At 37.5% G+C, this 12,050-nt stretch overlaps 1 protein-coding gene across 3 annotated transcripts in view; it reads right to left on the bottom strand.

Moving 5' to 3' along the window:
• ANO10 (anoctamin 10) overlaps positions 1-12,050 on the bottom strand; it is a 177,678-nt gene that overhangs the window by 149,190 nt on the left and 16,438 nt on the right. For all 3 annotated transcript variants that reach the window (XM_045530741.1, XM_045530740.1, XM_045530742.1), the window contains exons 5-8: positions 9,391-9,510; positions 6,635-7,204; positions 5,133-5,188; positions 2,629-2,703 (exon numbers count right to left, since the gene is read on the bottom strand). In XM_045530741.1, coding sequence (XP_045386697.1) covers positions 2,629-2,703; positions 5,133-5,188; positions 6,635-7,204; positions 9,391-9,510 — 821 coding nt within the window. The remainder of the gene's footprint in view (positions 1-2,628; positions 2,704-5,132; positions 5,189-6,634; positions 7,205-9,390; positions 9,511-12,050) is intronic.

A 12,050-nucleotide genomic window follows, 5' to 3' on the forward strand; every position in this document is an offset into this window, starting at 1 on the left:
AGCTAAGACCTCAAAAGCACAGGTAACCAAAACAGACAAATGGGACTATATTAAACTAAAAAGCTTCTGCACAGCAAAGGAAACAATCAACAGAGTGAAGAGACAACCTGTTGAATGGGAGAAAGTATTTGCAAACTATTCATCCAACAAGGGAGTAAAATCCAGATTATACAAGGAACTCAAACAACTCAATAGCAAAAAAACAAAACAAAAACAAAAACAAATAATCTCACTAAAAAGTGAGCAAAGGACATGAACAGAGATTTCTGAAAAGACGACACACAAACAGCCAACAAGTATATGAAAAGATGTTCAATATCACTAATCATCAGGGAAATGCAAATCAAAACCACAATGAGATATCATCTCATCCCAGCTACTAATAGAATGACTATTATCAAAAAGACAAAAAATAACAGATGCTGGTAAGGATTTAGAGATAAGGGAACTCCCATATACTGTTGGTGGGAATGTAAATTAGTACAGCCATTACGGAAAACAGTATGGAGATTTCTCAAAAAACGAAAAATCGAACTACCTTTGATCCAGCAATCTCACTACTGGGTATTTATCCAAAGGGAAGGAAATCAGTGTATCAAAGAGATACCTGTACCCCCATGTTTATTGCAGCACTATTCACAATAGCAAAGATACAGAATCAATCTAAGTGTCCATCAGTGGATGAATGGATAAAGAAAACATGGTATATATACACAATAGAATCCTAGTTGGCCATAAAAAAGAATGAAATCCTGTCATTTGCAACAACATGGATGAAACTGGAGGTCATTATGTTAACTGAAATAAGGCAGGCACACAAAGACAAGTATCACATATTCTGCCTCATATGTGGGAGCTAAAACAGCTGATCTCATGAAGGTAGAGAGTAGAATGATAGTTACCAAAGGCTTAGAAGGGTATTGTAGGGGAAGAGGTTAAAGAGAGGTTGGTCTGTGGGTACAAACATACATTTAGATAAAAGGAATAAATCCTAATGTTTGATGGCAGAGTAAGGTGACTATAATTAATAACAATGTATTGTATACTTCAAAACAGCTAAATGAGAGGACTTGAAATGTTCCCAGTAGATAAATAATAAATACTTGCAGTGATAGACATCCAAAATACCCTGACTTGATCGTTACACATTCCATGCATGTAACAAATATCACATGTACCCATTAAAATGTGTAATATTATGTATCAATAAAAATGTTTTTAAAAAAATAGGAAAAAAAGGCCACTCATAATTCTACAACCATGACAGAGCTACTGTTACATCTGGGATATTTCTTTCCAATCATTTGTAAGAATAAAACTATAATTATCCTCTATGTACACAACTTTGTATATTGCTTTTTTCTCTTAATATATTGTGAGCATTTTCTCATGTCATTAAAAATTCATTTTTACTTGGCCAATACACTGCTGATGAATTAAGGATTACTCCCAACTTTCACTCTTATAAATGCTGCTGGATATCCACGTACATGAATCTTTGACAAATCTCTGAAGACTTACTAGAGTTAAAGGTTCTTGGCAAAGCTACCAACCAAGCTGGTTTCCAGAAATGTTGTGTCAAGGTTCACTTTTCTCAGACAGATATGAGCGTTTCTATCACACACCACCTTTGCTAGTATTACAATCCTATTTTTTTTTAAAAGTCCTCCTCCATTATCCTCTTCTCTGCTAAATAAAGGAGACTCTCTAAAGTGTAAGAAACGAAGTCATGCCCTAATACACTAATGCATGGCACCAGAGAAGGTATGTAATCCAGCTTATCAATTCAAAATGTATTATTTTTTAACTTTCTCAATTTTCAAAAATAATTTTTAAGAAGTAGCAATGTATCTAGTAGAGTTGCTAAGAGCAACTAAAATATTTAATTTTACTTTTATGTAAGCTGTTAGAACCACAACTTCAAAATCTTTTAATCTTCTCTGATCATACAAATTTTTAAATTTCCTGAAAAATTATCCCAAATTCTCACATAACTATTAAGAAGCCCAGGCTTTGAAACACTGCGCACTAATCTCAGAACATTAAAACCAGGAAGGAATTGCCCTTTACTGGTAACTGGCTCAAGTATGAAAAAGAGAATTTAGAAACCAATAATTTGTGCTCGATTTATTACTAGCTGGTATTATGTGATCCAGAAATGGCAACGTACCAAAATAAATATCAGACTTTCTTATACATTTCAAAAAATGTATCTTTCAGCACTGCATAGGATCCACTGGTCTCTAAAGTTTAACAACTTATTTATTTAAAAATTAAATTTTAAAACAATCACTCCCCCACCCTGAGACACACAAAAAAGTTCAATTAAAAAATACTACATGTTTGCTGTTACAATTGCTTTGACAAGCTTTGAAGCAAACTATGGAATTGATTTTACTGCCCTATATGATTAATTCTGCAAGTTGGTTAGCTTCAACTAATTTCTTTTTAGCTGAGTACAATATACAGGGTAATTGTTAATGGTTTTTCATTTAGAGTTGGACTTAGAAATATACAAAATTTAAAATATTTGTAAAAATAAAAATTTAAAGACAGTAACATTAGCTGAATATAGGAAACCACTTCTAAGACCTAAAAATTTGATACTTTTCTGTTATTCACACTCACCTGGCGCAAAAGCTTCATATCCTTCAGGACAAAGGCAATGTAGAAAAGTGAGGCGAAGCAATTTAGAAAGTTGAACTGTCCAAAAACAAAGATAACAATGTTAAATACTACTTTACAGTATTTTATTACTACTATAAATACAATATTTAAAAATGTAAAGAGGGACTTCCAGTCTGGACAAGATGGCATAGACTTATTTCTCCCTCTGTCTCCTTACTAAATAAAACAAACTCTGGAAACAATGTAAGAGGCAACCAAAGGAGAATGCTGAAAGGTGCTAAAAGGAAGACGAATTGGTTTGGGTCCCCAGGACTGAAGGAACAACACAGTACCAGCACATCTTAAGCTCCCCCCAAACCATGAGAAGGAGGAGACCAAGGCCCAGCATTTCCTAACCCCAACCTAGCAACCCAGGTAGTCCAGGTTGGCTCATTCTTTCACCAATCAAATAAGAGCCCTGTCAATACCAGGGGGGGGCCATCAGAACCAGTAAGGGGGAATCAATCAGGACTCCCCACTAGCAGTAGGATTCCCAGGGAAGTGCTCTCCTTCCCTGCCAGGCCTGGGACTCCTCTGCCCCATGGAAAGACACCAGGATGGCCAGGCAGCACTAGTGAGAAAGATCCCACCGCAACAAGCAGCCCAGCCCTGGAATCCTCTTTGTGTCCACGGACCTCTCCCCACTCAAAACGAGTAAGTGGGGCAGCTGGGTAGCACTGGCAAGGGGGACCCTGCCACTAAGGGCCCAACACAAGAAGCCTCTTTGTGCCCATGGACCTGAGACTCCCCTCTGTCATAGAGAGACAGTGAGGTAGAAGGGTGCCCATGACAACCAGCCCAGCCTGGGAAGCATCTCTGTCACCACAGGCATGGACTCCTCTGCCCTGCCAGATACACAGTGGTACCAGTCAGGGGGATCTCACCACAAAAAGTGCCATTTCTTCAAGTAGTTCCCCTGCTCAAGAACCCACAGCTACACCCTCCTCCCAAACCCACACTAATGGGTTTCCTTTCTGCCTCCCAGGCCTCTGCTGGCTACTTCCTGCTTGGTAGCAACACTTTCTGAGAGGAAGGCTGCTGTTGTACAAAAGCGAGCATTAATTAGTGAGGAGATGAGGAGTCATGCTAGAGAGTGAGTGGTACGATCAACATGGCCCCAGGACAGGCGGTGCCAAGTTAGGGTAGAAGGTGAAAAGCAAAACCCTGGAAAGGCTGAGAAACGCTGTCCCCATAAAATCAAAAAGGAAGGGAGAGAACTAAGAAGCACCATAGAAGAACAGACTCTAACTTATGGGTACTTTTACAAGGCAGTTACTTGACATTGTATCTGGCACTGTCAACGAATAATAGAGTCTCACAAATAACTGAATTCTTTAAGACAAATGGAGTGTTTTTACCTCAGAGGGAAAAAGCTCTATATTATACTCTTTTTAAATGAACTTTTTAAACCATCACGTGCTCCCCAGCTTTTTAAACCATCACGTGCTCCCCAGCTTTCTTACACAAAGAACATAGAACATAACTTCCTTACTGATTCAGCAACACATTTTAAATATCAGTCATTTCACAGTGTGAATGAGGCCTTATGTGTATGGCCACTTGTCCCTTTACTAATGCCCAAATTGTTAAATCCTTATCTATGACAGGCTTTCTCTTTCCTTACCTGTCCTTCTACAAGTTTACCTACTTCCAGAATTCTAAACACCCTCATGATTGTGGTTTCTGATCTTTCATGAACTGAAAAACCAGACAGATAAACTTCTTAGAATGATTGCTACAGATGGAACAAAGACTCTTTCTAAGTGAGGGCCTGGATCCCTCTCTTGAGAGTTAAGTACATGAACTGTGTTAAATCAACTCCAGTTGAAAGTTCAGAGGACTCTTTACACATCTTTCTTGGTTCTCAGTTATGTCACAGACGGCTGAAGTAACCTCCTGATAAATGAGGTGCTTTCAAGCTGGTACTTCTTTATTCTTTATAACAATGGTGGAAAGAAGCATAATGTGTGAACTTTTACACGAACAGCAAGCAGGTTACACAATCCCTTCTCTCCATCTTTTTCCTCCTACCCATCAAAACATGCTGGAAACCTTTTGGACTTTGGAAATTTCTTTAACAAAATTTTTTTAAAAAATTGAATGTTCCATCACTAAACAGATTGCAGGTACCTGGACGGATTATCAAATAGCAAAACATTCAAAGAAATCACCAAAAGGAAAAAAACAGAAACATGTCTATGAAGTCATTAGTTTTTTAAGTAACTGGAAATAGGCTGTAATATTAATTTCTGTATTTTGAAGTCTTACACCATATGCACATTTGTAATAAGACTACTGAACATAGATGTAAACATGTTTATTAATCAGTCTTTGCCTATCTGCATAAAATATATTAACTGACATCTTAAATTAGAAGCAACTCTTCATATATATACTCCTAAATATTCAGTAGTATGCATCAGTTTCATAATCAAAATGGACTTGTACATAAACACTGTACTTACCACTAAAACTTTCAGAATTAGGTGATTCTGATAGGCAGATTCCAATCTGTGATTCTCTAAAATATAAAAAAAAAAAAAGAATAAGAAAAAGAAGCAGTGATTTTTCTCAGTAAGCAAACAATACGGGAGCATCTTCATGAGGTAAAGTGGGATCTGTGCTGAGGGCAGAGATGTCCAACACTAGAGCCACAGCTGGTAAATGTGCTAGGCTGTCAGTCACGGCTATTCCTTACCACAAAGAACATCAAGCCAGGACACATTTTTCACGGTACTGCAATAGCATTATAGTCTGAAATTACTTTTGAAATAGTACTGCCACAAAGAAACTTGGGAAGTGTTGGCAAATGATCCTACAGACAGACAAAAAAGCAGTAATAGTAAAAACTGGCAATAACCTATAAGAAGAGGGCAAATAAATAAATATTTTTGCACATGTGGCCTATAAGGATTGACTTGAAGGGAAACTAAAATTTCCATCTCCATCTGGAAAAGGTGACACTGTATAGATCCCAAGTGACAAAAATGACAAAAAGGAAGCTTCTGAGAAGTGTCATCTTACACAGAAGGGCAGTGTTAGACTGACTTGGATTCAAACACCAACTCAGCCACTGCCTGACCTTGGATAAGTTACTTAACCTCCTGAAACTCAGCCTCCTCACCTACAAAACAGGGGTGACCACCCTCCTCCCAGTGTCACTCTCAGGATCAGAAATAATATAAAACCGTAGCCTAGTATCAGCACAAGGAAAGCATTCAATAAATAGTAGCTGTTATTGTTATATGACTAATAAAAATAATTTAAAATGTCTTTATGGTCTATGAAGTTAAGGCCTAGGCTTCTTCCTAGGGAATAGCATAAGCATATTTGTTTGAATGAATAAATAAATTAAAGAGTAAATAGCCAATCAAGACTCTTTTTAACTTATAACCAAGTCCCTTCTTTACCACAGATACATCCATGAACACCTTACTTCGCTGAGCTCAATGGCAGTCCTCAGTGCCCCATACCAACCAGACCAGGGGCTTTATGAAACTAGTCATAGTTCATTTGACCAAGTATCATGAAGATAATTTTAACCTATTTTACCCTCAGCATAAAACACAGTTATAGTATTAGGAGCACAGGTTTTAGATAGATTGGTTTTAAATTAGCCTGGGCTACTTTTGCTATCTGAACCTTGTTAAGTGTCAGTATCTTTACCCATAAAATGGTGAAATAACTTCTATTTCATGGTGCCCTGAGGAGGAAAAATGAGATATTGTTGATAAAGTGCTTAGAAAGGCACCCAGAACATAGTAATTAACACTGAATAAATGAGAGCTGTGATAACCATGATGTGGAGATCAGTGTTCACAAAGCTGATGAACTTTTCCTTATGTCTCTACAATGAGCCCACAGCAGTATCTGTCTTCTCTACAAGGTAGGAGCTATATGGATCCTACGATCTAAGCACTATCTCTTATAGGCAAATAAGACATGAATACAAAGCATCAAGTCTTACCCCATGAAGTTAAAAACTCAGCAGCATATCGATAGAGGCGGTTCATGATCTCAATCACAATGGCATAGATGATGCTGGGCACATACAACAAGACACTGGTCCACTCAGACCCACTATTCTCATGTAGACCAAGGGCCCAGATCTCCATGTCGAAGTAAATCATCATGACATAAAGAGAGAAATAGAGACAGAGGCACACAAATGGCAGAGACACCAGGTAAATGCGCAACTGTCTCTTGTAGCTGGGGTAGAGAGGTTCCTCCCTGCCAGTGATGGAATTCACACCCAGAACGCCATGAAATCCTGGCCGCGGCTCCTCAAACTGTCTCTTCATAACCAGTGTCCCCCACCGGTAGGTCATGTTGGCACAGCCTCGCTTCCACACTTCCAGGATCACCGTGGACCAGATCAGATTGAATGATGCGAAGATCACATACTTGTCATAATCTTCCCACACAAACAAGTAGTAAGGTAACCCAATGACGGCCATGGGGATTAAGGCAAAAGTGAAATATTCCAAAAATCCAAAGTAAAGAGCAATGGTTTCCCCGAAGTAGCCACGAATATTGTCTATAGCAGAAAGAAAGAAAAAACTTAAGTACAGACTACCAAAGACTTTTTAAAATCATTTCAAGTAAGCTCATTCATTTTTTAATTAAGTGGGGATCATTTAATACCCCCATTTCCTAACTAGTGTGTGGTGGTGGTTCCATCTTCCATGCAGTACAAAGACTGCGCTTGTCATTATGGCAAGCCCACATTTCCCAAAGCTTAGGGCCCAGGCCTTGGCTGCTGGGGCTGCTCTGCCAGGTGCCCTGACTCTGTTTCCCTTTTACTTCCTCACCTGGCGGATACCTTCCCCCCAAAGAAAAACTCATCTTGGTGCTTGCCCAGAATCTCCAAGGTCCTGATTTATGTTCAGCCATGTCCACTGGACCATTTTAATTTGGGGGTTTATGCTCCTCACTTTTCTCCCACTTTAGTGTTATAAATGTTCTTTACAAATAAGACTCCCCATCCATAGTATCCTGCTCTCCCTACCCAAAGATGTAAACTTTCATCAATGTGTCACGGCAAATTTTTCAATACACTGAAGAAAGATTATTCGGAAGCACAAAACAGGATTCTACACACGAACTTCTAGACATGAACTTCTAGAACAGCCAAGGAACCCATCTATCTATACCTTCATATAAGCACTGTGCAGAAGAAGGTCCAAGCAACATTACTGCTAATATTCTGTGAACTCAACACAAACTAACCCAAGGAAGGTCACAAACACTGGATCCTTTGCCAGCCTCATCCATGTGGGGAGTGCCTGGATCATAAGAGCATCCTGCACTGAGACCAGGGTGGGATGCGGGGATGGGCAGAAGTGTGGCATCTGGCATTATTTAAGAAATAATTACACGCAGTTAAAAGATATATATAGGTATTTCTTTTCAAGACAATGTGATCAGATCAGTCTATGAAGGTGGGTTAGAGTGAACTGGAATAAGCTATTATCTCCTATCCTTAAATCTAGCTAACTCAGGAGTAAATGAAAACAGTTGGTATGATGCAGTCACCTCAAATCTGAATCAGGTCAAAGAATAACCTATCAAAAAAAAAAAAAAGGTATTCATGGTGCTGGGCTCCAAAGCAAATGACCTCCCCCTTTTGATCTTGGGGAAGCTCAAGATTTGCCTGGGCCCCAGTTACTACCACTGGTCCCAGCACCCTCCACAGCACCCACACCACCCATGCCCAGCCTTCACCATCAACTCACTTTCTCCCCTTACTAAGAAGGAGCTAAGAGATACTGTCACTTTACAAGTCCTAGAGGCAATTCAAATTTACTGCCACTTAAATGACAAACAAAATGAAAAAGTGTTATAAGTGGAACATAAATGACTTATTGTATGACTTGGGAGTATCAAAAACAAACTTTTCCTTTCAGAGAATACAAGAAAAAACTCAAAATGCAATTTCAGAGTGTGATCTTAAAAACAATTTTTGTTTATTGTTATAACATTATAAGTTGTTTTCAGAATGGAAATTACAAAGAAAATTATTTTAGAAGGATTTCCTTAAACAAAATCAAAATTAAAACATCCTTTAAAGAAAAACATGATACTAATGCTGCTTAAGATAAAACCTACCAGCTTAAAGGTAATTCTTATGCTTTAAAAACATAACCAAACCAAAAAATTTAAACACCCATATTGACATAACTTTAATGTTTGCCACATACCAAATAAATTAGTAATTATTCTTATAACTATAATCAGAGAAAATGGATACATTCACTAATACACACCAAAATAAGTATAAACTACCTCAAAAGATGTTTGGGGCTGCTAGTCTGACCTAAAGATAAGCACAGCTTGGCCCACTCTAAATAATTAGCTCTTCAGACATAGAATTTTCAAGTACAAAATATTCACAAGCAAACTAAATTCTTATGAAATTTTTTATTCCAACTCTGACACATAATCATGAAAGCCGCTCTGAACTGCCTGTGTTGTTGGTGAAATTTAGTCAAAGCCTGTGTTTCAGTTGATCTAGAATAGTATTAGAAAGCTAAAAAAAAATAAGAATCAATAGGTCATCTAACCCATTTTATTCCCCCCAAAAAATGTTTTCCCACATGCAGCTGATCAGTCCTGCGTAGCAGAGCACTAAATATTTGCCCAAGAGAGATGACTCCACTGCTGGATCATAACTTTTCATTAAAGGTCTTCCTCTTCTGTAAGAGAACAGGTACTGACACATACCTATGGGCTGATACTTTAAAGCAAGCCGAGTGTACCAGGTGTCCTCAAGCTTCTTCAGGGCTTCATTGTCATGCAGTGGAAACACCTGAATCACGATGCCAGACGTGAGCAATCTTCTCACTGCACAGGGAAAATGTGCCAGACTACATAAAATAGATTGGAGATGCTCATGATACACTTCAGCAAATACTATAAGAACACTCCACAAAAGAGTACTACACAAAGGCCAATATCATACTGCCTACTCGAAACATATATATTCTTTTGTTTTTCAGAATGTAAATATCTTTACTATTTTGACTATGAGATCAATACAAGTTGATACAAAATTTTAAATGATACAGAAGTGCACAAATTAGAACATGAGAGGCCCCTGTTATTCTCTCCCTCCCCTCAAAAATAACCACTGTAAATAGCAATTTAGTGTATAACCAGATTTCAAAATACACATCCATAAATACGTACTTTAAAAACAAGAATGGAATCATTTTATACAAATCACACTGTTCTGTAATCTTTTTTCATGTAGTAGTACATAATGCATATTTTTCAATGCCAATATAAATACAACATGAAAGGTCCCTTTAACAGTGTCATAATATTCCCTTGTATGAAATACTATAATTTAACTAATCCTCTATTAAAAAATATTTGTTTCCCAATTGGAGAGCCACATGCAGAAGAATGAAACTGGATCCCTATCTGTGACTCACCATACACAAAAATCAACTCAAGATGGATTAAAGACTTAAATGCAAGACTAAACATCATAAAAATTCTAGAAGAAAACTTGAGAAAAACTCTTCTGGACATTTGCCTAGGCAAAGAATTTATGACTAAGACCTCAAAACACAAATAAATAAATCGGACTCAGTAAGCTAAAAAGTTTCTGCACAGCAAAAAAAATAACCAAAAGAGCATATAGATAATCTACAGAACGGGAGAAAATATCCACAAACTACACATCCAACAAAGGATTAATACCAGAATCTACAAGGAAGTCAAACAATGCAAGAAAAAAAAATAATAATCCCATTAAAAAGTGGGCAAAACACATGAACAGATTTTTTTGAAAAGAAGATATACAAATGGCCAACAGACATATGAAAAAATGCTCTACATCACTGATCATCAGGGAAATGCAAGTTAAAATCACAATGAGATACAAACTTACCCCTATCAGCATGGCCATTATTAAAAAGTCAAAAAACAATAGATGTTAGTGCAGATTTGGTGAAAAGAGAATGCTTATCCACTGATGGTGGGAATGTAAATTAGTACAACCTCTACGGAAAACAGTAAGGAGATTCCTCAAAGAACTAAAAGGAGACCTGCCATTTAATCCAGCAATCCCACTACTGAGTATCTACCCAGAGGAAAAGACGTTATTATATAAAAAGGACACATGCACTCATATGTTTATCACAGCACAATTCACAATTGCAAAGATAAGCAATCAACCGAAGTACCCATCAACTGATGAGTGGATAAAGAGAATGTGGTGTGTGTATACACACACATACACACCATAGAGTACTACTGAGCCATAAAAAGAAGAATCAAATAATGTCTTTCATAGCAACTTGGATGGAACTCGAAGCCATTATCCCAAATGAAGTATCTCAGGAACAGAAAAACAAATACCACATGTATTCACTTGTAAGTGGGAGCTAAGCAATGGGCATACATGTTTATACAGAGTGGTATAATTAACATTGGAGACTCAGAAGTAGAGAGGGTAGAAGTGGGGTAAGGGATCAAAAATTACCTACTGGGTACAATGTATACTATTCAAGTGACAGGTATACTAAAAGCCCTGACTTTACCACTATACAATTCATCCATATATCAAAAATCCACTAGTACTGCCTAAATCTATTGAAATTACAACTACAAGTATTTGTTTCCTCTTGCTATTATAAACAATGCTAAAATTCTTGCACAAATACCTTTTCCCACTTATCTATTATTTCCTTATTACATAATTCTATATACGTAGAAGTAGACTTGCTAGGTCCAAGGCATATGTATTTTAAATTTGGACACATATTACAAAATTGCCCCTAGACAAATTTTACCAATCTGTCCTCCCACTACAGTAAAGAAAATGTTCAGTTCTCCTCATTCTTGTTCATACTGAACATTTTCTTCTCTGATAACAAAAGCTTACATTTACAAATGGCAAAATCAAATTAAGACTTCCTACTTTCAGCAGTCATTTAACTAGTATGGTTTTAATATTCATGCACATATCTGGAAGAGACAAACGAATGTAACCAAAGAGAGTATCTCATGACAATATTAAATGGAAATGGGGAATTCTCTCATCTGCAGTAATTACTTAGAATGACTCACTGGAGGGAAAAGGGTGTCTTTAGGTCTTCAAGAGGAAGTGTGTTCCGTAGAAATAGAAAACTCAAATGAACTTGTGCCTTATTTGGGGAAATGGAATATTTTCCACACGAGTTCCTAGTATAGTCTCTTACTAAGAATATGCTCCTAAGATGAACTTGCAAAGAAAAGATGCTGTGCTGTGTTCATCCCCTGATAAGCTTTAAGCTCTTTAAGGTGTATCAGCTCAACTCTTCCAAGGGATACCTCCCTTATCTCCTATCTTCCTAGCACCAAAGACAGGTGATGAGAATATCAGGTGTAAGACC

This window comes from Lemur catta, chromosome 18 (assembly GCF_020740605.2).
Source record: "Lemur catta isolate mLemCat1 chromosome 18, mLemCat1.pri, whole genome shotgun sequence".
Lineage (NCBI taxonomy): Eukaryota > Metazoa > Chordata > Mammalia > Primates > Lemuridae > Lemur > Lemur catta.